Source organism: Peromyscus eremicus, chromosome 11 (genome assembly GCF_949786415.1).
Source record: "Peromyscus eremicus chromosome 11, PerEre_H2_v1, whole genome shotgun sequence".
Lineage (NCBI taxonomy): Eukaryota > Metazoa > Chordata > Mammalia > Rodentia > Cricetidae > Peromyscus > Peromyscus eremicus.
The window spans coordinates 33,629,101-33,656,425 of NC_081427.1; the positions used below are offsets into that span (position 1 = coordinate 33,629,101).

The 27,325-nt window shown below is 42.9% G+C and overlaps 1 protein-coding gene and 1 long non-coding RNA gene across 2 annotated transcripts in view; one reads left to right on the top strand and one right to left on the bottom strand.

Annotated features, from left to right (window-relative positions):
- Positions 1–5,574: 5,574 nt before the first annotated feature.
- Ccl28 (C-C motif chemokine ligand 28) overlaps positions 5,575–27,325 on the bottom strand; it is a 30,245-nt gene continuing 8,494 nt past the window's right edge. The window contains exons 2-3 of the mRNA XM_059276625.1: positions 12,770–12,896; positions 5,575–6,255 (exon numbers count right to left, since the gene is read on the bottom strand). Coding sequence (XP_059132608.1) covers positions 6,060–6,255; positions 12,770–12,896 — 323 coding nt within the window. The 3' untranslated portion in view covers positions 5,575–6,059. The remainder of the gene's footprint in view (positions 6,256–12,769; positions 12,897–27,325) is intronic.
- Positions 8,386–10,382, top strand: LOC131921865 (uncharacterized). The gene is made up of 3 exons (XR_009382124.1): positions 8,386–8,555; positions 8,855–9,058; positions 10,244–10,382. It is a non-coding gene; the product is annotated as an uncharacterized LOC131921865 (long non-coding RNA).

A 27,325-nucleotide genomic window follows, 5' to 3' on the forward strand; every position in this document is an offset into this window, starting at 1 on the left:
CTGTGTGTACTTGGTGACGGCAGAGGCCGGAAGAGGGTGTCAGCTCCCCGGGAACTGGAGTTACAGACGGCTGTGAGCCACCACGTAGGTACTGGGAATCCGATCTGTATTCTCTGGAAGAGCAGCAGGTGCTCTTACCTCCCGACTATCTCTGCAGCTTCACTAGTCTGGGCTTGTCTTAGAAGTCCTGGCAGGAATGGAGATATTCTGAAGAGATCCTTTCTCAAGTCTCTAACCAGAAAGACCATAAACCTTCTGGAAACCACAGTGTACATGATATTCAGAGAAATGGGTCAGGGTTTAGTGCTGACAAAATCCTCGGCTGGATCTCAGGCTCTACCACTTAACAGGTTTGCCTCTGAGTGACCTGTTTAATCCCTCTATCCTTGGTTTTTGCCTCTCTAGGGGGAAATGACTTTTGGGGTCATTCTGAGGACAAATAGAACATTTCTAATGTTTCTAGTTTGTTCCATGGTGTTCAAAACAAAAGAACAATTCCTACAATTTGGAATAAGTAGTTACTTTTCTGTTCAAAAAAAGACTGTGATGTGCCTAAAGATGGTAAGTTTCCTGAGCATCCATTTGCCCTTCCAACAATGAAAGAGCAGTAGCTACAAGCTTTAGCCGTGCACTGCCCTTATCTCTGAAGTGAAATGATGCAGTTTATTACTAGCCAGTAGCATATGAAGGGTAGTGCTACATCCGACCACCCGATCAGGAACTTCAGTTAAATTCCTCCCCCATTCTCACTTCCTTCAGCCTCCCTATGATGGATTGCACTGTATCTCTGCACCCACCAAATTCTCATGGTGAAGTTCAAATCCCCAATTCCTCAAGGTGTGGCTTTATTTGGAAATGGGGTCATTGCAGGTCTAAGATGAGATCACTGGGCTGTGTCCTGATCCAGAATGGCTGGTGTCTGGTGTCTGTATAGAAAAGGGGAAGTCTGGACACAAAAACTGACACACAGAAAGAACAGATGACATGAAGACACGCTGGGCTGGCTGTCCACTTTCTCGTGGCGGCGAAGACTTGGATGGACAGCGGCGAGTGAGCTGTGAGCTCTTTGAGCCATGTCCTTCTGGTGCTTTGAATTTTAAACGCTGTACCAAGGCCAGCACCGTGGCAAAGCATTTCCTGGGCCAACCTTCCCGGGAACAACTTCCAACCAGGTTCCCAGGAGCAAGTTCTCTCTGCCTTTTGGCCGCAGTATCCAATACACTGCAACAGAGATGCCTTGACTGAAAACATATTACATCCGGAGACGACCCCTGACCAGAACCTTCCATGTAGAAGACTTCTAACCAAGACCAGCAGTATGCCAGTACGCCACTGGACAGGTTGACTGTTTCCAGCCAACACTGACTGTACACTCGTACGTTCTAGAGGACGCCACAGTTTTGGACTCTCAGAATCCGACTGTTACCATCTTCACCTTGAACACCAACCATGCCCAGCTGATGGTGATGCAGAAAGTATGTACACAATAATGACTGTTGTGTGAGTTCTGTCTAACAAACAGTTAGACAGAAATCCTCTGGGAATTCTGAGTCTCCAGAGCTGTCTGGGAATTTGTTCTTACCCTGTTCAAAAGCAATGTGATGAGTACAAGATCTTTGAATACCTTGTGATTTGAATCTCTCTGTTTTCCCTGATTCTGACATTAAGAACTATATTTAAAGGTCTCCAGTGGTTTAGTCATTCCTGCCTAGATAATCTCCCCATCTTAATGTCACCTCATCTGTGACCTTAATTATTGCTACAAAATATCTGCATTGCTACACCTGGATTATGCCTGATATGTTCCATTTGTCAATATGCGTCTACCGGGGTATTAAATCTTGGGGTCATCTTAGACATTCTTCAGTTCAGCTGGCTTTCTATTTTAAAGTCCACTTTAGATTTAAGGCTAGTAGTTTACAACTGGGGAAAGGATGATTTTGCTCCCTCCGTCCAAGAGGCATCTGGTAACATCTGGAGACATCTGAATGACAGTTTGCGGGGGCCAGAGGTGCTGCGCAAAGGGAAGGACACAACCTCCCTACAGTGGACATGGACTCAGTTAGCTGCACTCGTAGAACTCTGAACAGCTTCTCATGTACAAACGGAGAATTCTCTGCAAGCGAGTGACTCACCAAAACAAGAACAGAAGGGATCTCTGTAAGAGAACTCCCTGAACAAAGAATGATCCAGCTCAAGTTGTCAGAACTGTCAGGATTGGGAAACTCTGTCTTAACGCATGAAGACAATTATTATTGTGCTAGGAAACTGTAGATCTAATCTCCTACGTATGAATAAATGTGCAAGTACAGCTGGCCGGATAGGGAAGGAGAGCAGGAAGAAGAGGAGGGAGGGTCAATGCACTAATGAGTGGAGGTGGATTTGCAGTCAAGGGTCGCAATAAGAGCAATCAAACTGTCACAAACTAGGATGCGAAGAGAAAGGAAGGGGTACAGGGACAACAGGAGGCAAGAGATGGTGCTTGAGATCCACCAACAACTGACAAAGTATTTCATTTGAAACTGTGGTACCAACCGCCTAAAAGAACTAAAACTTCAAAAAAGCCTCAAAGACACGAATCAAAGAATTAAGTCTCAGAATAAGAAGAACAGAGTATAATAAATTGAGCTGCTCCTCTGTTTAAAAAAAAACAATGGGAAGAATTATAATAAAATGCATAATTTTTAATAAAGTATAAGAAGAATACATTAAAAAAAGAAGGCCTACAGGTTAACCTGGGTGGCTTGCTCATAGTAACTCATGGTATAGTAACAGTACTTACATCACAATATTGTACATAGTATGAGAGTGATAGTATTTTACTAAGCACACATGGTAGTCTCTAAGAGATTTCGTCTTTCAGATACCAAATCTTAACTATTTTACATTACAATGAAATCCCTGTGTTAACCCTGTTTCTGTAACAAACCAAACTTAAAAGCAGAAAGGTTTCTTTCGGCTCACAGTTTTAGAAGTGGACTCATGATCAGTTGGGCCTCCACTGCCCCTGGGCCTGTGGCAGACGGAATATTGTGGTAGAAATACGTGATCAAAGAAGCCGCTTAGTTCCTGGTGATCTGAAACAAAGACAGGACACACCCCCAGGGACCTAAGTTCGTTCATTAGATTCCACATTTCAGATTTTCCGCTGCTTCCCAGGAGCAGCACAGGCTGAAGACCAAGCCTTCCGTACACAGGCCTTTGAGGATGCCCAAACCATAGTAACCAGTTTTTATAATATATCTCCCATACTGTCATTTGTAGTGACTCCAGATTGTATCAGATCCTGGATGATGTGGGTTACAAGTAGAAATAAAATGAAAATAATTATATGACTCAAATGATTAGTTGAAAGGCTCCAAGATCAATGTTTTGGTTTTCATTGTAACTTTTCAGCCTGCCTATTATGACTAATTGAAAACGTGTGCCTTGTTCTGACTTTGTATCATTGTATGTCATTACAACTTTAAATTTAGTGCTGCTTTCTTTGGCCATTAGACCTGCACACCTTGATGATGCTGAATGAGGATGGTGATCCAAGATTTAAGAGAAACACAAAGGCTTTTTCCCTCAGGATTGCCTTTCAAAGGCACGCCAGAGCGGAACTGAAGAATGCTATACTTCTGGATAAAATCCGATGATAGACTCAAAAGACAGACCTGATGAAAAAGATCTTGCAAACCAAAGACTGTAATAGTTTGTAGTTCCCTCCGCTTTGGGAGCATGTGAAAAAAGTGCATCAGATCAGGTTGAGGCCCATTTTGGTCTGTGAAGGTGGCTTTTGTCAACAATCATCAGCCACAGTGCTGGTGGCAGAGGGTTTCATGCTATAAACCAGATGTGTCCCCTCACCCTTTGGGAACCAGTGACAGATTTCCTCTCCCACCTCCATGCCCATATATCTCAGTCCACCATTGGGGCTGCAAGGAGAATTGGTAAGGGTCCAGGAATCTGGACACAGCTTGTTTCTGCCTCTTACTATAAAATGTAGGGCCAGCCATTTGACCTCTCTGAACCTCCACTTTGCTCATCTATAAAGCAGAACTACCAAAACAAAGCTGCAGGATTGTTGGGGAGCCTAAAGAAACCACAGGCTGCATCAGTTTCTACGAGGGGCACTGGGCAAAGGTTTACCTGGTGATATATTAACTGGCATCAGGTTCAGCACTTCTTTGTGTCCCGTTTGTTCCTCCAAGTAATCCTAGTAATACTGCTGCCTGGTACTGCCCAAGAACCACAGACATCTGACAAACTGACCCTCTTCTAATGATTGTCATGGCAAATGAGCATTTACCATGTGTCTAAATTTCTCCATTGTGGATCAGCTTACAACACATGGAGGAGGTGGATTAGGAGTTAAAAAAAAAAAATGGCAGCTGGGCAGTGGTGGCGCACACCTTTGATACAAGCACTTGGGAGGCAGAGCCAGGCAGATCTCCGAGTTCAAGCCCAGCCTGGTCTACTTGACTAGTTCTGGGCCAGTCAGAGCTACATCAGTGGTTTTTCTCAATACACACACACACATCGAGCAGAATCTTTGTTAAGAACAATACAAAATTACCTACCAATCCAGGACTGATCTCTGTATTTATAATGCTGCTACCACTCTGAGAACTATGACAGAAGAGAGAAGTTTCTGGGCAGTGAGGCAGAGTTTTCTTTTTCAGCTTTAGCATTTACAACACGATCGTAGCTATTCAAACCTCTAAGTGCCACTTGGCTTACACTTTCCTGTGGTAGTATTGTGTTCCCCAAAATATTGTGTATCCTAATAAACTTATCCGGGGTCAGAGAACAGAAAAGCCACAATATTAAACATAGAGGATAGGCAGTGGCAGCACACGCCTTTAATCCTAGCATTCCAGAGGCAGAAATCCATGTGTTCAAGGATACAGCTAATTATGGTGACTCACGCCTTTAATCCCAGAAAGGAGCCTTTAATCCCAGGGAGTGGTGGTAGAAAGCAGAAAGGTTTATAAGGCGTGAGGACCAGAAACTAGAAGCATTTGGCTGGTTAAGCATTTGGCTGGTTAAGCATTTGGCTGGTTAAGCATTTGGCTGGTTAAGCATTCAGGCTTTTGAGTATAGACCATAGGAAATTGCTAACTTTCCAGGTATAAAACTGCTAGTGTAATTATTTAGGAAAATATGTTTATTCTTGGGTGATACCAAGTGATAATTCTAGAGAGAAATGAGGGCTGAAGTGTTGCTATGGTTTGAGTGTGTTCCGCAGATATTTATGTGATGGAACTCGATCCTTAAATCTATATGTTGTTGGCATTTGGAGATGGGCCTTTGGGTGTGGCTGAGGTTAAACGAGGCTGCGTGGGTGCAGTCTCCCTGATGTGGCTAGAAAAGGAAAAGGATCAAGTTAGTACACTGGGCTACCTTGCCCCATGCGGTCCTCTGTCACATGAAGGTACATTGAAAAGTTCCTCCCAGATGCCAGCCAGATGCCAGTGCCAAGTTCTTGGACTCTCCCACCTCAGGAACCTGGGCCAAATTAACTTGTATTTTTTAGAAGTTACATAATCGGAAATGTTGTTTCAGTAACAGGAAATGGACTAGACAAAGTTAGGTTTGCAACTTTTCAAATGGTTTAGTGTGAAAGCTCTTACATGTATGTGCTGTGCACACACACACAAACAGAAGAGAGAGAAAATATTAACAGTGACTAGTGTAGGTGGCAGGTAAGTACATAATCCTTGTACCATCCTTCAGCTCCTCTGTAGGACTGGAGACTTAAATTAAAAAGTTAGAGCACTTCTATCTATATTATCCCTCTAAGTTTTATATATAAAGATGAATGTTACATGTTCAGTTAGGTATAGTATTGGTCACTTGTGCACACTTTCGTTTGTTTTTTGCTTTTTGGTGCCAGGATTGAACTTATATGCTACACAAGCACTTTACCCCTGAACTTAACATCCTTAGCTGCAATTATTCAAACGAAGCAAAACAACATTGGGTGTCCATGAGGAAGATTCGAGTGAGAAATTTAGGACCAACTATGGGCCGGTTCACTTGCGGAGCTCTCTCTGTAGGGTCACGAGTCTGTTCTAATGAGGAGCTTTGTGGCCCTGGGTTCCGTGCTTTCTCTGGGTGTGATTCTTTCGGGCCCTCCTGCTGTGCCGCTTCTTATGGCAGGGATTTCCTTTGCCATCCTTGTCCTTCTTCACCTCCGAAGCTCTCATCCAACGCTTCAGAGTACGGTTGTGCGGGCTGACGCAGATCCTTCTGCGTTTAACATGGAGGCTGCCAAGGAAGGGAAAAAAAAACTTCACAAAAATTGCAAATATAAGCCAGGTGTGGTGGCGCACCCCTTTAATCCCAGCACTCGGGAGGCAGAGGCAAGAGGATCTCTTGAGTTCGAGGCCAGCCTGAGCTACAGAGCGAGTTTCAGAACAGCCAGGGCTACACAGAGAAACCCTGTCTCAAAAAACAAAAACAAAAGAATTGCAAATATATAAAAGAATTGGTGACTTGTAGGTAGTCCCCACTTTTGGACGATGCATTCTTAGGGACTTCAAGTTGAACATCGCGAGGATGAATCCTCACTTTCCAACATTGCTGTCTGTTGTCTCAGCTGTCAGCAGAGTATTAAACTGAAGAGAAGGGAAAGGGGAAATCCGGTGAAGAGGAGGAGAAGGAGGAAGAAGGGGGAATAAGAGAAAGAGAGGAATCCCAGCACTTGGGAGGCAGAGCCAGGTAGATCTCTGTGAGTTCGAGGCCAGCCTGGTCTACAGAGCAAGATGCAGGACAGGCACCAAAACTACACAGAGAAACCCTGTGTAGAGAGAGAGACAGAGACAGAGACACAGAGAGAACTCAGGGAAAGTAATTCTCTTCCCTCTTGAAACATCATTCAATAAAACCAATACATCCTTACTGCCCATCTCTGGCACATCCTTGTGTGGACCCCCTCAGCTGGAGACCCCCCTTCTTCCCTTCAAGTCACCACGCAGGTCATGCCTCTGTTGGTACTTAATTTCCCACATCTGTTGTGAGTACTTGCTTTATTTCCCCTACTGAAGTAACATTTCGTCTTGCTGGAGAGATAATTGAGATACAATTTTGAAAAGCCCCATTACAGTAGGAACTTAGTTACTCAGGACAGACATGAAGTCAAACTTGGCCAATAGAAAAACCTACTAAAATATTTGGCCGTCTGATAAAATTTAATATAATGTAGTTCTAAATCACAATTCAGAATTTGTTTTCATTTTTCTATGGGATAGCCCTCACAATTTGGGGTAACTAGAAGAGTCTCCTGTTATAAAAATTATGTGACTTTTAATTCTCTGTTAGGTGCCAGGTAGATCTGATGAAATGCAGCAAATCCTGCTGTATCTCCATGTATAATGCAGCTGCGTCCTCTCCTAAGAGAAATGGCAGCCTAGTCTCCCGCCCTTTCCTTCATCTCCCCGTGAATATCAAGCTTGAGGGTTTCAGTTTATCAAACCATTATCAGATCATGTGTGGCATCAACACGGGGGGCGGGGGGAGGAGAATGCGGGCAGGTGGAGGTGGGCTTTAGCGTAGTAAAGCCAGACTGTGGAGGAAAATCGATTTGAAAGGAGAGCACTGTAGCTAGAGTTTTCCTGCCTGGCCCACCTCAGGACAAATCTCTCTCACCTGCCAGACCCACAGCTGCTCAGACCCAACCAAGTAAACACAGAGACTTACATTGCTTACAAACTGTATGGCCGTGGCAGGCTTCTTGCTAACTGTTCTTATAGCTTAAATTATTCCATTTCTATAAATCTATACCTTGCCACGTGGCTTGTGGCTTACCGGTACTTTACATCTTCCTTGTCCTGACGGCGGCTGGCAGTGTCTCCCTCACCCAGCTTCCTGTTCTCTCAATTCTCCTCTCTGTTAGTCCTGCCTATACTTCCTGTCTGGCCACTGGCCAATCAGTGATTTATTTATTGACCGACCAATCAGCAACACATTTGACATACAAACCATCCCACAGCAGAGGACATCCTAGTAGAAGGCAGTATATTCTCTCAGGGCCTTAGATCGAGGTGGCTTCAGAATCAACGCGAGTCTCGGCAGCTTGTTCTTGGGGGAGAAAACCTCTAGCACCGCTGAGCTTGAAAAACTAAAAAACCTAGTTGCAGCGCCTTCCTACCTGCCCGAAAGAGAGAGACACACTCCTGCGGAGAAACCACAGGAGGCATAACTGTGTGGGAGCTAAAGGAACAGGCAACAACCTCCAGTGGAAGCCTGTTTGATGGCCAGCCCAGTAAGGGCTCAAGGTTGAGTGCAATCCTCTGACGGCGTTTAGAATCTTCGGGCGCAGAACGTGCGAACCTCAACTGTATGCTACTGCTCTTTCACTCGGGATTAAAAGATGAGGCAACATTGAGAAAGGGAAACTCCTCACTCCCTCAGACACCCTTCATATCCCTAACAGGCATCGGCTCACCCCATTCTGAATTTCTAGATCAGAAACCAGGGAGACCTTCTGATTCTTCACCCAGGAGGGTACGAACAAATAGTCTAAAGGACAATGGCATGGTAGAGCACACCTTCAATCCCAGCACTCTGTGAGTTCAAGGCCAGTCTGATCTACAGAGTTCCCGGATAGCCAGGACTACATAGAGAGACCCTGCCTCAAAAAAAAAAAAAAAAAAAAAAAAAAAAAAAAAAGTAGTTCAATGAGTGTGAGCTGTGGTCCTTCTGTGAAGCCTATACCTGGGATTGTTCACTAAAGTTTATGTCTGACCCTCTTCCTCAGAGCAGCCCTTCAAAACTACTTCTGAGAAATCCTAACCTCCTGAATGACTTCATGGGGGGTGGGGGGTAGAGGGTGGACAACAATAACAAGCTGATTTTTCTCTCTAAGAGACAATCTCTGTGAAGTGCGAGAAACCTCCGCCTCCGCCAAAGAGAACAGCTTTTCACTTTTTCTGGAAGCTCCTTAATGAAGTTCCGCTAGAAGGGTGCCAACAAGCCAACTGTTATCTCAGCCTGGAGAAAGCACAATGATCATTTATAGATCAGAAACAAAGGACTTGTTTCCAGGCAGAAAATGGAGGGGAAGAGTCTAGTGAGTTCGTTGATATTTAATTTCTATTCCGTAATTAATTAATCAATTGTAGTTTATAGTATATGATGCTTGGGAGTTACATTTGTAATACAAGCGATGCTTTCTTCATCTTAAACACTGGTCTCAAATCTTACAGCCTTTATATACCGTCATGGTTAACCGACTACATTTTGGACAAAGACAGGCATGCTTCTGTAGTAAAATCATTTGAAAATAAGACTTCTTAGGTTGAATATTAGAAAACATAACAGAGAGGATCTATAACATCACTTAAAGATACAAAAGTCTAATTTTGAAACCAAATCACAACTGCCCTGTATTTTTCAACTTGCTTATCAGCACAGAGTTCAATTTATAAATTGATACTTTTATAAATTGAATGTTTAAAAACAAAGATTGGTTTCATAATTTCCCTTTTATTACAAATTAGTACTTTGAGGGCTGCTGAGATGGCTCAGCGGTTAAGAGCACTGTCTGCTCTTCCAGAGGTCCTGAGTTCAATTCCCAACAACAACACGGTGGCTCACAACCATCTATAATGGGATCTGACGGAGGGCATGTGTATATGTAGACAGAGCACTCATACATGAAAAAAAAATAATAAGAAAAAACAATCTAGTACTTTTAAAACCTAAAGATTAATGCTTCAATCACATTTTTCCTCCTCAAAGTGAGGATGTCATGGTTTGAATCTGAAATGTTCCTCACATGCTTCAAATGCCTGCTCCCTGACTGTTCTCCTGTTTGGGAAAGCTGTGGGACCTTTGGAGCTGGGACCTTGCTTGTAGAAGCCACTCACTAGGAACTGGCCTCTGAGAGTCATAGCCCAGCTCCTGATTCTGGCCTCACTCTGCTTTCTGGCCCACCACGATGTGACGAGTCTCTGCCACATGCAACCTCCCACCATGAACTCCACCAAGTCTTGACTACCGCCATGGACTCGAGCACTTAAAAACCATCAGCCAAATAAATCTCTCCTCAATCACATTGTTTCTGTCTGGCATTTTGGTCAGAGACGGCAAAAGAAGCAAACACAGAGGGTTTCCACTGGTTCCGTTCCTACGCCTGGAAGATCTCTGACATCCGTCAATCCCCACCTACACCGAAATCCTATTGCAGATGGTGTTCTCCTGTAATCTGTCTCTCAAATACCCACAGAAACATTGTCTATTTTTCTAATTCTAGGTTGAAATGACAGATAGGCCTATGTCGGTGATGTGGAAGGACTTGGGAAGACCAGTTGGAAGCTTGGTGTTTCTCAGAGCAGAGCAGCTAAAATGGGCTTAGTCAATTTGGTTCAGCAGTACAGGTGCAATGCAAGCACCAGATGGATGACTCAAGCTGCTGTCGACTGTCTGAATTTTCAACTCTCCAACAATTACCAATGACATTTATTAAAATTCAATAAAATACTGGTAGAATTTCAATCGAGTATACTTTGTTAGTCTTAGAGGGCTATTTAAGGAGAGATTTAGGGGAGTGTCATGGTTTCAGGGGGTTCAGTCCACGACTGATGGGCTCCAGGCATTTGATGAGAACACCATCACAGTGGGAATATGTGCTGGGAGGGGTTCTTCACATTGTTTTTTTGTTTTTTTGGTTTTTTTGTTTGTTTGTTTTTTTGTTTTTTGAGACAGGGTTTCTCTGTGTAGCTTTGCGCCTTTCCTGGAACTCACTTGGTAGTCCAGGCTGGCCTCGAACTCACAGAGATCCGCCTGGCTCTGCCTCCCAAGTGCTGGGATTAAAGGCGTGCGCCACCACCGCCCGGCGGTTCTTCACATTGTGATGGACAGGAAGCAGGACATCCACCAGTGATGGGAAGGAAGGGACTGGGGACAAAGTCAGACCCTAGTGACCCACTTCCTCACACAAGGCTCGATCCCCAGCAGGCCCCACCTTCTAGAGTTTATCGAACCTCCCAGAATAGGGGACTATCGCAGATTACACCGGTTCCCAATGATTAAACCATCCAAGCTGATGGAGGCAGGGGAGTGCAAACTGAGGCTGAGAGTTCTCCACCCTCTCTTTCCCTCTGGAGTCACCAAAGATTGTTCAGTCTTGGACAAACAATTGTTTGCTCCTCAGCATCTGACCTCAAGTGTAGTTTTCAATTAATTAGTCTCTGACTCTTTTGAGAATCTTATAAATCCCAATGGACCAGACCTTCCCCCCAGGAACATGCTTATAGGTTTACCTGTAAAAATGTCAAGGAATTCACAGCCCCCAATCTGAAATTTGTCTGTCAATGTATTATTTATGAACCCTTTCTCTGCCATTTTTAGAAGTCTTGGACTTGGATCAGGGTTTCTCAACTTCCATAGTGAGTGGGTATCTCTGAAAAGATGCTGAGAAATCCTTAACATTCATTTTCTCATTCTCCTAGTAATAAAATAGTGTCCTTTCTCTTGGAAAAGGGGTGTGTGTGTGTGTGTGTGTATGTGTGTGTGTGTGTGTAGTCCTAGAAGTAATTCACACTACCAGATTAAAGAAAATCATAGGATGCCCCATAGAACCCAGCTGGATAAAAAGTTTCCTGAAGACTCTACAAGGGCAGAGAACACTGGATCTCTCTTGTATCCTTACTTCATGGAACAGTTCTTGGTACACAATCACTGACTAATAGATACTTGTCAAATTTGTTAATAGAGCAAGGGTTCTCAGGAGCTTGGGCATAGGCAGTGGTGTTATTTCATAGTCCAAGGAAAGAATGCCAAATGGCTCGTTAGCATCACCCAGATGCATGCGTAGTGTTAAATCATCAGGCCAGGGAATAACTCACCTGTGATACTAGAATTTAAGAGGAAAATTTCTTTCTTTGTTGAGATAAGCTATCACTATGTGACCCAGGCTGACCTTGAACTAGTGATCCATCTGCCTCACCCTCCTGAATGCTAGGATTACAGGCATATGCCTCCGTACCTGACCTTGGAAGAGCAAGTTATGGTGAGCCCCTCTCTTCCTTTTGAATGATGTTGGAAGATAAATAGTGCTCTTAAGCAAGAGAGCTGTGTGAGAATCCCATTTCTGCCATTTGCTAGCAATACTACAGCAGGTAAACTATGTAATCTCATCCACTGGCTTCTTCTGCATGACAGGGAAATAAATTCTGCCTTCCTCTCCAGTTGTTGCTGTTGGCCTTCAGTACTGACCCTGAGGTCCAGTGGAAGGCCAGGGGGTCCACCAGGAACCAACACTCTAGAATCAAAAGCAGATGAAAGAATTTGCAAGTGGATTACATGCAGCACTGTGACGAGTGCAGATGGCCAGTCTGCTTTTCAGATCATAAATTCCTGTTGAATTCAGAGAGAATGTCAGCAACCATCTCCTGCCTGGGGAAAGTCACAGTTTAAAGCCGTGACGTATGACATGGTCATCGCTGACTGCTATTTTGTTTTTTGGGTTTTTTTTTTCATTCAGAATCTCCTTTGTTTTGTTTGGTAAAGTCACTAATGTTTTCTGCTGACTGAGGACATTTATCCCCAGCACAGCATTACTGGGAGGCTGAAGGGTGAGCGTAGGACTTGGGTCACTCCTGTACAAAGAGATTGTGTGTTTATTCCAGGTAGCCCGGCACTCAAGGGACAGGAGAGTTACTCCTTTGTTTGAATGGTGTGTTGGTTGTGTGTCCGGTAAAGCACTTCGAGCTAGTGTTTGTTAGCCAAGGGGACAGTCAGCCTTCAGTTTTGCATGTCCTTGCTGCAGGGCACTCACATGACAGCAGCCAAATCACAGTCCCCGTCAGCTCTCTGGATACTGCACGAGTTCACTCTTTCCAGAAGCCTCCTGGAAATATGATGGGAAACTTCCGTGCAACAGCTGGAAGCTATGGGAAGTATGGCTACAAGAAAGGGAAGAAAACCACATTACAGTCTGCAGAATACCAACTCGACCTCATCTTAAAGATGCCAGAGAAACCGACTGTAAATCTACTCAAGCAAGTACTTCCTGGGGACTTCCCGAGTAAGGACAAAGACAGGACATGTCTCTGCCTTCTAGAACTTAAGCTGTACCATGAAAGAGAGAATACAAATCTAGGCAAAGTGACGGAGCAAATGAAAGCCATGAAAAGCTGCAGCCAGCGATGCTAAGAGGGTAGCACGTGGAGGATGGAGAGGTAGTTAGTGTTGTCCTGTGCAGTTCATTTCGAAAAAGAGAGGCCTCATGGGCCTCAGGTGAAGGCTTGAAGTTTTCTGTTAGAACAGCTTGGCTTGCAGAGCGTGCGTGAGGTCGCTGGTTCAGTCTCCAGCACCATCACCACCAACAGGAAGCATGGTGGCACACCCCTGTGATCCTAGCACTCGGGAACCGGAGCAAGAAGACTATACTAGTTTGGGCCAACCTGTGCTACATAGTGAGGTTCTGTTTAGAAAGCAGAACGAAACAAAAACAAAATGAAAAAATATTCTGAGACAAAAACACATGACACGGTTAGGGTGCCTTTTCTGAACTGAGTAGCTAGGAAGGTCAGTGTTGGCAGATTCAGAAAAGCTGAACCAACATCACTAAATCCTCAAATGACAGTCTGAGGAGGCTTAGCTTTTTGTGAAAAGCGGATCACTGTTTGATAAAGATTGAGAAAATCCATTGTGTAGTGATAGTGGAGATGGATTAAGTGGCGGGAGGTGATAAGCAGGAGGTGACATTGAAATGAGCTTACGCTGTCAAGATGTCAAGATGTATTGAAGACAGCCCAGATACGAAAACACATTCCTCACGTTACAATACCTGCAGATTCCTACACGTCACACACGGGATTCTCTATGCTTTCTGTTTTACCAACTAAATAGTGAACACAAAACGATGTCAGAAATCGTCCTGAGCAGTGGCTTGCAGGTCGCAGCCTCATGAAGAGAGGTGAGCTTCTGAATGAATTAACAATTGGTTGGAACATGTAGACCTCTACTCAGGAGAAGCAGCTGCCTTTGGGATAAGGGAAGATCTTCGTGTCCATGTCTAACCCACAAAAGTGCCAGGTCTGTCTGCAACTTTGGGGGAAGAAAAGCAACTGACTACGGAGTTTAAAATGTGTGACCACTTTGTAGGAATCAGACTGTACCATTAATTTGTTTACTCACTTGCTCATCCGATCATTAAATAAAATGCTTTTGTTTTTAGCAGTTAGACTGTTTCCAACATAATTTTCATCAATGGGAGACATGAAAATAAGTGAAATCGTATGTCCCTATACTCAAGAGGCTGTAGTAAAACCAATTTGGAACTAAATGCTTGGGATACAATCCCAGTGGCCCAGGTAATTATGCTTCTAAGAGACGGCTCTCTCCTTCCCCCATATGGATTCTGGGGATCAAACTCAGGTTCCCAGTCTTGGTGGCAAGCAACTGAGCCATCTTGCTGGCCCTATTTCTGGAGTTCTGACCTTCAAAGAGAGTCATGCAAGTTATAAGGACAGGTTTACAGTCATTCACTATGACAAAAACTTAAGTTCATCTAAAATAAACATTTAAAAAGCATTTCAATGAAGAATCAATGCATACTTGCAAAAGGTTAATATAGTAGGAATATATATGTATATATATATATATCACATATGCACTTAATATTAGAGTACTTAAACATATAAATCAAATAGTGACAGAAGAGAGAAACAAATAGCAATACAAGAGTGTTAGAAGATTTCAGGACCCCACTTTCAAAAGTGGACAAATCATCCACATACGAAGTCAACAAGGAAACAGGAGACTTGAACAACAGTAGATCATATGTGCCCAACAGGTCCATACACAACATTCTACTCAACCACAGCAGAGCACATATTCCTCTGCTTGTACAGAGGAGTCTCCAAAATAGATTACATGCTAGGTAACAGAATAAATCTTAAATTGAGGGAGATTGAGATCATTCTAAATATCTTTTAGGTATGACCGCAAGGACAAAAGAAAACTGGTATAAAGACAAGGGAATTTCACAACACACACTTGGACATCTTTTGAGCTAAGGAAGGAATCATAATGGAAACTGGAAAATATCTTGAGATGAAGAAAATGAAAACACAGCACACACCTTAACTTGTGGATTATCGCCAAACAGCGCTGAAAGGAAAGTTTGTTTCAATGAGCAGCTACAGCAAAAAAAGAGAGACCTCCAAGAGCTTACCTAGAATGCCCACCTATAGCTAAATAAACAGTAGCACATCTGAGCTAAATAAAGGATGCGCTAGATATGGATATGCTCAGATATGAATGCCCATAACTTAGAAGCACAAGACCTGTCCAAGAAAGCCCATTAACATCCTGTATTAGAGAGGAAAGGTCCACAAGGCCCTTCCCCTCCCAGAGAGCCCATAGGCAGTTCATGGCTGCTGGAGGAAGGAGAGACACTTTCTTCAGTGGGGTAGCCTCTGGTAAGGTGCCCATTGTCCTATAAACAATCCCAAAGAAATTCATTGAGTCATAACCAAGAACAACAGCAGCAAAAAGACAAGAAAATAAAAGAGGGTTCTAGTTTGGATGAGGATCAGCAGAAGTGGAAGGTGATGGGGGTGAATATAATCAAAATGTGAAGATGTCATAGTGAAAGTCATCACTATGTATGATATATGCAAATAAAAGCTTTGGGAGAAAGAATAAATGAGCTTCAGTCCAATGTATTGTATCCTAGGGAAACAGGATATACATAGACTCCCCAAAAATGTGTCAATTATGTATCTATGTGAGCCTATTCACAAAAATCCTCAATAACTTTTAAGATATGCATTCTGGTTAATAACTGTGTTTGAAATATAACTATACAAGTGACATAAAGCATTTGTACTTCTGCTCAGCTCCACTTTTTTTTTTTTGGTTTTTCGAGACAGGGTTTCTCTGTGTAGCTTTGCACCTTTCTTGGAATTCACTTTGTAGACCAGGCTGGCCTCGAACTCACAGAGATCCACCTGGCTCTGCCTCCCAAGTGCTGGGATTAAAGGCATGTGCCACCACCGCCCGGTTCTGCTGTGGGATGTATGGCAAATGTGTTGCTGATTAATCAATAAAACACTGATTGGCCGTTGGCTAGGCAGGAAGTGTAGGCGGGACAAGGAGGAGAATAAAGCTGGGAAGTGGAAGGCTAAGTGAGAGAGACACTGCCAGCCGCCACGATGAGAAACAGCATGTGAAGATGCCGGTAAGCCACGAGCCATGTGGCAAGGTATAGATTTATAGAAATGGATTAATTTAAGATATAAACACAGTTAGCAAGAAGCCTGCCACAGCCATACAGTTTGAAAGCAATATAAGTCTCTGTGTTTACTTGGTCGGGTCTGAGAGGCTGTGGGACTGGCAGGTGAGAGAGATTTGTCCTGACTGTGGGCCAGGCAGGAAAACTCTAGCTACACGGTTCAGCTCCACTTTTTTCAGGAAAACAAACGTTTCCCAGAGTAAACCATCATGCAACAAGGATCTTCCTTTTTCCCAGTAATCTAATAAAAGATTTTCATTTTGTCATGCATATGGGTGTGCACAGAGTCAACTAGATGATCTAGAAGCAGAAAAACGTCATTTGTCCGGAAAATATCTTTTGAGTGGCTACCACGTGACAGACTCCCAATTTGAAATTTCTAAATAAACAAGGCAAAGTATTTGACCTTATGATGCCTAATATTCCAACGGGAGTCTGTAAGAAGAACAAATTACTACAGCCCACTAAACTAAGTATTGGGCAAGGGGTGTAGCTCATTGGTAGAGTGCTTGCCTAGTATGTAGGAGACACTGGGCTCCATCTCTAGCTAAATCAAACAGAGTAAGTGCTCAGTGAGATATGTTCAAAATGCTGTGGGATCACAGGTGAATGAATTCATCCACAAAAGTCCACATGCTGTAAGACTCCGTTTATATGGAATGCCCAGAACAGGCAAATCTACAGAAATAAAAAGTGGATCCGTGGTTGCCAGAGGCTGGGATGAGGGAATGGGAACAATTGCTAGCAGGAACAGGAATTTCTTTTGGTGTGATAAAAATATGATATAATTAGAGTGACGAAGCCTTCATGAATGTGACTATTAAAAATCATTGAGGCCGGGCGGTGGTGGCGCACGCCTTTAATCCCAGCACTCGGGAGGCAGAGCCAGGTGGATCTCTGTGAGTTCGAGGCCAGCTTGGGCTACTAAGTGAGTTCCAGGAAAGGCGCAAAGCTACACAGAGAAACCCTGTCTCGAAAAAACCAAAAAAAAAAAAAAAAAAAAAAAAAAAAAAAAAAATCATTGAGTTGTGCTGAGCGGTGGTGGTGAATGCCTTTAATCCCAACACTGGGGGGGGGAGGGGCGGAGGCAGGTTGATCTCTGTGAATTTGAGGCCAGCCTGGACTACAAAACGAGTTCCAGAATAGTCAGGGCTGTTACACAGAGAAACCCTGTCTCAAAAAATGAAAAAAAATCATTGAGTTACATTTTAAAACGGTGTATTCTGCTGTGTAAACACTAGCTGTGGTTATGTTTATTAATACGTTGATTTCCTAAAATCATTTGTTCCTTTAACTGCTTACTTTCCAAGTCAGACTCTTAATATCCCAAACAAATTACAGTATTACAGTATTGAGTTTATCCATGTATCCATCCACACATTTATCTATTTCACCAAATTATATATATATATATTATATATATATATTACTATGGTTTGACTATGGCGTACCCCTCACAGATTCATGTACTGAATACTTGGTCCCTGAATGATGGCACTATCCTGGGAGATGATGGAATTTTGGGAGATGAGTCCTAACTGGAGGAAGTGAGTTATTAAGGGCATCCTATCCTCTCTCCCTCCTGTCTGCTATTGTGTGGCTTAGGCCACATGGTCCCACTACAGCCATGTTCTACCTTGTCACAGGCCCAGAATCAACAGAGTCAAGAACTACAGACAGAAACTTCAGAAACTGTTAAACAAAATGACTAATTTCTCCTTTTAGGTTGTGTTTCCCAAGTATTTGTCACACAAGCGGAAAAAAAACTGATTATATTGCTATACAAAACTCTTGGAGTGGAACCATGAGAGACTGCTAACTTCAGAACACTGATGTCAGTTGCGTTCCGAACAACCCTAAATCATGGAATGCACCTTTTAGAAGCATGGTGGGAAAGGGGAGTCACAAGAAAACCTGTGAGGTGACCCAAGCACTGATATCAACTCAGGGAATAGCTTTAAATCGGAAAGGCATCCAGAACCTATCAGTGTTTCATAAAACTGAGATGCACTTCTCATATAAAAATGTAGGATTAATTCAGCTGGAGACTACTTGATCTGTGAGATTAGCTCATTAAAGGGCCCTAAGCATTTAGTGTATGTTGGTAGTTAGGACCAGTGATGCCTTGACATGGTCCAAAATACAAAAGACCAGAAAAAAAACTTTGAAGAGGTGCATGGGGAGTTGGATGGTGAAAAACATGGAACAGGGGAGATTGGATGAGGGCAGTGCTAAGATTCTGTTGGATGACATCGCCCCCTAGAGGTTCTGTTGTGCAAAGTCCTGTCAGCATTTCCCTTTTTTAAAAAAACAAAAAACAAAAAACAAAAAAACACTCCACTACTTTGAGTTCAGTCGCGACTCCAGAATTTTACATAAGAGAGATTTAGAGGTATCAAGTAGGTTGAAGAAGAGAATTATGAAACTGTTAGTGGAAAACATGAAGGGAAAACGTCAAGACACAGGTATAGGCAATGACTTTCTGAATATTGCACCCGTAGCTCAAGGAACAACAGCAAGGATTGATGGATGGGATTGCATCACATTAAAAAGCTTCTGTACAATCAAAGAAAAACAGTGAAGAGACAGATCTCAGAGCTGGAACAACTCTTTGCCAGCTATTCACCGAATATTCAGAATGTACACAGAACTGAAAGAAACCAAGCCCTTCAAAAGAATAAGTAACCCCCATTAACAAACGGGCAAATGAACTCAATAGACAATTTTCAGGTGAAAAAAATAAAGCCAATTCATAAATACGTGCAAACAATTTTCAGCATCTTTAGCTACTGAGGAAATAGAAATTAAAGGTACAATGAGATTACTTTTCATGGCAGTCAAAGTGATAGTCATCAAAACCAAAACCAAAAAACAAACCAAAGCAAAAACAAAAACCAACCAACCAACCAAACAAACAAACAAACAAACAAACAAAACCCAGTGAATGCTGGTAAAGATACAAAGAAAGGGACCTGGTACATTGATGTTGAGATTGCAAATTAGCACTGCCACTGTAAAATATATATATGTATATAAGCATGGAAATTTCTCAAAAATTAAAAATGGAACCACTGTGTGATCCAGCTATACCATTCCTTAGGACATGCCCAAAGGAACTGAAGTCATTATACCACAGAAATAGTCACACACCCATATTTATTGTGGAACTACGCAATACAGGGAGGTGCTCATGGTCAATGAGAATGTCTCATTCACTTGGTACCCAGAGGGTGGCGCTGTTTGGAAAAGGTTGTAGAACCTTTGAGAGGTGGAGCCTTGCTAGTGGAGGCGTTATCCCTGAGGGCGGGCTTTGAGCTCTCTCTCTCCCTCCCCCCCCTCCCCCGTGTGCTGTGGAGGATGTGATCTCTCAGCTTCTTGCTCTGACCCCCTGCTGCTATGGTTTCCTTGCCATTATAGACTCCCTCTGGAACTGTTAATAACCTCTTCTATAAGTTGCTCTTGGTCATGGTGTTTTATCACATCAACAAAAGGTAACTAATGCAGCACACATCAATGGGTGAGTGGATCAGGAGGAAAATGACATGGGCGTAAAAGGGGCCTGCCAAGATTGCTCAGGGAACAAAGAGACTGACCAGCCTGATGACCTGAGCCTGATCTCTGGGAACCATAAGGTGGAAGGAGAGAGCAAATGCCTGAAAGTTGTTCTCTGACCTCTACCTGCCTGTCCTATGGCACGTGTGCACATGCCCATTCCGCCATACAAAGACATAAATGTGATTTAAAAAAATTTTTTAAAGATAAAAAGGGGTCGACTAGGAATGTGGAAGGGCGAGAGAGGAAGTGAAAGTAAAAAATGGTAATAGAGGGGTTGACTCGATGAAAATACAATATATACATGTATGAAAATGTGATGAAATGCTAATAAATGGTAGAATTACATGTCAATTATTATGCGGCTACATTGTTTTTACTTAGATGACACTGTTACTTTGTGGAGGGAGCTGATAGTAGATTAGGGGGGTTAAATCTTCCCCTAAAGACTGCCTAAGGCCACCATCACATGAGTCCAGGAATATAACAGGACATAAGCTTTCTTTCCAATCGTAGATCACACAAACACAGATCTGTCTGATGGAGTTAGCATTCCACTGAAGGGACATAGACAAAAAAAAAAAAATGTAAATTCTAGAGATGTTTGTAAAGCGGCACACACCTATAGAGTAAATCCTACTGAGATGTAAACTAGCTGAAGGCTGTGAGCTGTAGTCAAGCTCTGCCTGACCTACTCCAGCTTCACCCACAACGGGTCCTTCAGGTGCCAGTCTGCTTTGGAAAGAACATGGCATAACAGATCCTTTTCAAAGTGATTTGTGAGATTGATGTGTGCCTCTTCCTGCTGACAAGAGAAGCAGATACTGAAGTCAGTTCTGGAAGCGGCAGTTAACAATCGGGGGACATAAGTAACTCATTTACCAACCAAGCAGACTGTCTTGGACGGGGTAGAAATCAAACATGGACTACTTCCGAAGCAAATGTCACCAGACGCTTAGTGCACGGAGGAAGAACAGTAAGTAGGCTACGAAGTGCGTGGACAGAGAAGTCTGGGGTGAATGCTGGGAAAGAGTAGCAGCAGGCTACCCCAAAGGCAGAGTAGCTCATGATGTGGATGGTTGAAGCTTATATCCTCTTTTAGACTTCCCTACATGCTATCATGCTATCACATGTAAAGAAGGGAAGAAGGATGGACACACACACTCATGGCCACCAGCCAAATTTTATCAATTATAGCCCATTTTCATGTCCACTTTCAGTCTTAGTCTGCTTCCCATGACTTCATTATTGCAAGCAAGTCTGCAGTTTACGCCCGCCTGAGAACAAAAGAGCACTGAGTGTTCACTGTGCACAAAACATTGCCTTAATTAATCCTCGAGGCAACTGTAAGCAGAAGGAACTGTCTGTGTTCATCCCCATTTAGCAAATGCGCAACTAATGTGCAGAAAAGTTACATAATGTTCCCTAAGTCAAAGGACCCGGAAAGGTGGTCTCAGCTTTGCATCCAGACCATCGAGCCGTTTAGAAAGCCCTGCAGGCTGTACCTGAGTTCCTCTTCCGCATGTCTCCCCGAAGCGGCATGAGAACTCCCCCCAGGTCACCATTTCTCAAATTGTAGCTACATCAGAATCATTTGGAGTTATTTTTTAAGCCAAGGGCAACTGTCAGTGCCCCCCCCCCCAACCTCACATTTCAGACTAGTAAGTTGGGGTGACACCTGAGCATGCGCAGCCCCAACAGCTTTCCTGGTGAGGCTGATATCGCTGTTCCCAAAATACACTTGAAGGACGACAGAACAGACACACTCGGGGGAATCGCTGGGGTGTAGGATATGAGCATCTTCGCCTAGACTTGACCGTGCAAATAGCTCTGCAGTGATTATGTTTACTTACATTTACCTACGGACTAGATGAGAGCTACATTTTTAACACTTGCAACATTTCATAATGTTACCTTGAAATGTTACCTTTGCTAGCACTGGAGTGTAACTCAGTGGTGAAGCACATTGTTAGAAGGAACGAGACCCTGGATTCAGTCACTGGCACCAAAACGAAAATGATGGCAATTAAAAAATATCTCAACGTAACTTAATTTGTATTTCCTCATTGATGAGTCCCAAGCATTCAGATTTGTGCTTTGAATTGCCAAGCACTAATTTGACAAGTTTTTTAATTAAAAAAAAAAAGAATTGATTTTTATAAAAACTCCAACTATTTTGGATACTCTCCTGGTTAGTTGTTGCCAACTTGAACTTCAATGACTTTGATCAGAGTGGCCTGTTGGCATGTCTGTGGGGGACTGCCTTGACTGTTAGCTGATGTCAGAGGGTCCAGGCTACTGAGCGCTGTGCCGCCGCCCATAGGCAGGCTGTCCTGGGTTATATAACAGCAGAATTCAGTGAGGCAGCGAGCATCCATCCTCTGTGGGTTTTGCTCCAGCTCTTCTTGAGTTTCTGCTTTGATTTCCCTCAGTGATAGACTGAAACCTGGAACTGTGAGCCATCTAAACTGGTTCCTCCTCCAAATTGCTTTGACCAGAGTGATTTATCACAGTAACAGAAAAGCAAACCAGGACAGATACTGATCTTTTGTCAGCAATTAAAAATATTTCCCCCAAACAGCTTTTTAAGTTTTTATTACTTGCCATTTGTGTATTATTTTAAAATCCTGTCATAGTTTAAAAAAATAGCTTTTCTTTTTACAGCCAGCATTTATTGTATGTATGAGTCAGAAATCTTTTAAAAAATATGGCTATCTATTGTCTTAAAACTGTCAGGGCAAATTCATTTTTCTCTCCATTTACAAAATGCAAAAAAAACATTTTTACCTTTCCTAAGAGGAATTTTCTTGTAGACATAGTGAGTGAATTTGTGTATTTTCATTTAGAACAATATAATAACATGTATACTAATATGTGTCTTCTTTTCTTTTAGTGGGGCAGGGCCTTATTCTGTAGCCCAGGTTGGCCTCAATTTTGTGACCCTACTTCCTTGGCCTCTTGAGTGTTGAAGTTATGGGCGTGAACTGCCACTCGAAATAAGATGAGATATTCTCAGAATTAGCTCCCACAAAATGTGTAGGGACTACCACGATGTGCAACTCTTAATCTTCTGAGATGAGAATTTAGTCTTTTCCTGCTCTTCTATGAACCATTCTGTGCTAACTTCACAGTCAGATTCATACTACCCTACACCCTGGTAATCTGTTCACACCAGTAACATAATGTGCCACCTTTCCCAGTTGGCAAGATGGGCCTTTTGTTGGCAGAATTCTTCTGCTTCCCCAACAGAACTGCCATGTCTTCCTGATACAAGACATACACCCCTCGAGTCTTCAAGTTTCTGTGGATACATGGGTCTGTTTTTCGACTTTTTCTTTGATTCTGTGCTCTATTTACCTATCTGTGCATTGTGCTAACCAGTCTTATGTCAACTTGACACAAACTAGAGTTATCTGAAAGGAGGGAAACTTAATTGAGAAAAATGCTTTCATAAGTTCCGGCTGTAAGGCATTTTTCTTTTCTTTTTTTTGGTTTTTTCGAGACAGGGTTTCTCTGTGTAGCTTTGCGCCTTTCCTGGAACTCACTTGGTAGCCCAGGCTGGCCTCGAACTCACAGAGATCCGCCTGTCTCTGCCTCCCGAGTGCTGGGATTAAAGGCGTGCGCCACCACCGCCCGGCTATAAGGCATTTTTCTTAATTTGTGATTGATGGGGGAGAGCCCATTGTGAGTGTTTCCATTCCTGGTCCTGGGTTCTATAAGAGAGATGGCTGAGCAAGCCATGGGAGCAAGCCAGTAAGCAGAACCCTTCCACGGCCTCTGCATCAGCTCCTGCCTCCAGGTTCCTACCCTGCTTGAGTTCCTGCCCTAACTGCTTTTGATGATGAACTGTTATATGGAACTGTGAGTGAAATAAACCCTTTCCTCCCCAGTTGCTTTTGATCATGGTGTTTAATCATAGAAGTAATAACCCTGAGACATATATCAATTCTACATTCTCAACTAAAATGTTTTATACTAAATCTTGATCCTACTACAGTAATTCTACCCATGGAGTTTATTCTTCACTACTTTGTTGTCCTTGGTCTTTTATTCTTCATATAAATTTTAGGCACATCTTGTCTTGGATTTATTTATAGGTATCTAATAGGTTTTATTCTATTCTGAAGACTCCTGCCTTAGAGATAGGGTCTTTCTATGTAGCCCAGGCTGATCTCTAACTTTCAATTCTCTTGCATCAATCTCCTGAGTTCTAGGATTATAGGCACGTGTCATGATCTCTACCTGAACAGGCTTTGAAAATATACCTGTAGAAAATTAGTTATTCTTACATATAAGAAGGCAATACATTGAGCTACAGGGAACCAGAGACAGGATGATATTAAGCTCAAGGCAAGTCTGAACTGTGCAGCAACACACAGAGACAAACACACACAGACACACACACAGAGGTTGGGTGGGTGGGTGGGTGGGTGTCATTTTTCAGGAGGCCCCTGAACTTTTCTTAGTTGTTAACAATCTGGGGCAGATTCTCTTAGGTTTATTAAGTAAATAGCTAATTTTTTTAATCTCTTCTTAATTTCTATACAGGAAGTAACATACTTTGGGATGTTAATGTCCCCCAACAGCCTCTTTTAAATGCTTGGACTCTAGCCTGTGGTGCTGTTAGAAGGCCGGTTAGAAGGCTGGGTCTAGCAGGAGGAAGTTTGGTCATGGAAGGAGTGTCTTTGAAAGGGAGAGGGACCTGTCACCTTCTGTTTCTGTCTCTGCTTCACAGTGGCCATGACATGAACAGCCTCTTCCACCATGTCATTGGTTACCCCATTAGACAGTGCCCAAATGGGGCAAACCCAACAGAGTGGAACCATAACCCGTTATTTTGCTGACTGCCTAGAACCATGCCTAGACCATGTAAGATGAACACCCAATCTTCAGGTTAATGAGAACTAACTTCTCTTTCTCCCTTATGCAACCAGGATAATTATACTTGGTCATAATTTATTCATTTTATTCACTCTTTTCTTTGTTTTTGTTTGTTTGTTTGAAAATTGCATCTGTGTTCATAAGTTGGTTTATACCTTTATTGCCTGATATTATTTTTGGGAGACTTGAGTATTAAGGTTATAATCATGTCAGTGATGCACTGGACAGTTTTCTCTGATTTTTCATTCTGAATTCTTTGAAAAACTTTGTATAAGGACTATTTATTCCTTCAGTATTTTATAAAATCTCCAGGCATGGGGGCTTGGGTCTAAAGGAAAGATGTTTAACTCTGATTTATTTTATAATTATTGGATACTTATATTTTTAAATTATTCACGGAAGGGCTGGGGCTGAGTAGCTCAGTGGTAGATCACTTGTCTGGTTATGTGTGTAAGCCCTAAATTCATTCTCCAGTACTGTTTCCAAAACAATTTGCTAAGAAATTGTGCTTCTTATCCACTATTTAAAATTTATTATTACAAAGTTTCATAGCCATCTTACTGTGTTTGTACTTATAATAATATATATGAAAGGATATATATATATAATTGAAGGGACACTAGTTCACTCAAGCATGTGGCTCTGGCAACCTTGCCCTTCTCTCCCATTCCCTCTGCCTTGCTGAAAACCGTTAGATTACATTCCTAAAGCTAGCCACCAAGATCTATTCCCTTATTTGGCCACTTCCTCCTCCTGGGGCTGACTACCTAGATCCAGCTATCAAAGTATTGAAGTCCAGCAATCAAAAGCCCCCTTTGGCTCACCTAATTAACACGCCCAATCAAAATATACCAAGGCATCCTAGCCCATTCTGGCACAGACCTTCCTTTTTTCTCTTCTGAAAGATGACACCTGCAAGGTCATTTGCTGCTGCTTTCTACCTAAGTCAGGAAGCAGACACTTTTAACTTTTCCTCCCCACTTAATAAAGAATCTCTCGGTAAAAAACAGGTATTTGGGTGTGATTTGTGCCTAATCCAGGGACCCAGAGGCAGCCCCCGCTGTTTGGGGGTTTCCTTCAATATAATACTTGTAAAAGTTGTTTTATGATTGCATACTATGTTTGAAGAGCGATCCCTATGCAAAATAATAAACACAAACTTATTTTGCTTAAAAATTAAAAGATGCATTAAACTCACGGATTAAAGTGCAAATCACAAAATACTAACAGAGGAGTAGAAAAGAATACCACTTATCACCGACAGGACAAGAGTTAAGTTTAGACGTCGGTGTTTACATTTAAAACACTGGCAAGGCGAACAAAACCAGAGGTCTCATTCACCTGGAGGGAAAAAAGTCGCAGGCAACCGGAAAGCACGACGCGGCGAAGCTTTACGGCCGGCTGTCGTGCTGGTGCCAGCTCAGTCGTGCTTCTCGCGTCTGGACCCGGGGGCGGTGTTGCTGGAGAGCTTGGCTCCGGCGCTAGAGGGTCCCAGAGCCGGGAGTTAGCGACACGGAACGGTGTCGCTCTGCGTGTTACTGCGGGGACACCCTGCTCTCTCCAGGTCTCTCCTGGCCCCAGCTCGTGCGTCCTAGAGAGGGAGCCCCCGCCGGGCGGCCCCAGAGCTACCCCAGGGTCTGGAGGGTGGAGGCGGTGCGCACCCCCGCACCTTGTCTCCACACCTTCCCTAGATGGCCCAGGCTAGCCCCTACCCTGCCTTCCCCCATCGTGGATCTGTTTGGGGGCCTCGTCACTTCTGAAATAAACCAGTAGGACTTGTATAGTGTTTGCAGATTGCCAGGGAAACACCATATCTACAGTCCTATTTAAGTGCATTTAAAAAAATGGAATTAAAAAAAAAAAACTGTGCCTAATAAAATACACACTGAAGTAAAAACAGACTTTAACCTTGGCCTTCCAGCACTCATCACTTGCCTCATCTGGTCTGTGCCCTGTGTATGGCTTTTGATGAAATTATTTCAGATTCTTGTATTCCTATCTCCATTAAAGCTTTTTTGCGGAAATCTTATCTTTTTTAATATTAACATTGCTGCACTAACCTTCTTTTGCTCAGTATTTGTTAAATTCATTTTTTCAATGTACCTTCCTTCCGTTTAAGTGAGGGGTGCTGGGGATTGAGTGGCAGTACCCACCTACCCATGCTAAGCACATAGTACTTGGGAACGACACCCCAGCCCTTTGTCTTAAATTTTATTTTTAGTTTTTTAGAGACAAGGACTTGCTGTGTAGTCTAGAGTGGCCTCTGCCTCCTGACTGCTGAGATTAAAGGTGTACATCACTACACCCACTTGTCTTACATTTAAAAAAAATTTTTCCTTAATTAATTTATTTTTATTTTATGTGCACTGGTGTTTTGCCTACATGTATGTCTGTGTGAGGATGCCAGATCTGGAGTTACAGACAGTTGTGAGCTGCCATGTGGGTGCTGGGACTTGAACCCAGGTCCTCTGGAAGAACAGCTAATGCTCTTAATCGCTGAGCCATCTCTCCATCCCCTTGTGTTACATTTTTAAGTCACCCTCTTTTCTGCTTTTTATATTTCCCTTCTGGTGGATTGGTAAGTTTTATACATTTCCTTTGTTGTCCGTGGAGCTGCAGTAACAGAAAAGAAAGACAGGGGGATCAGGAGTTAAAAGC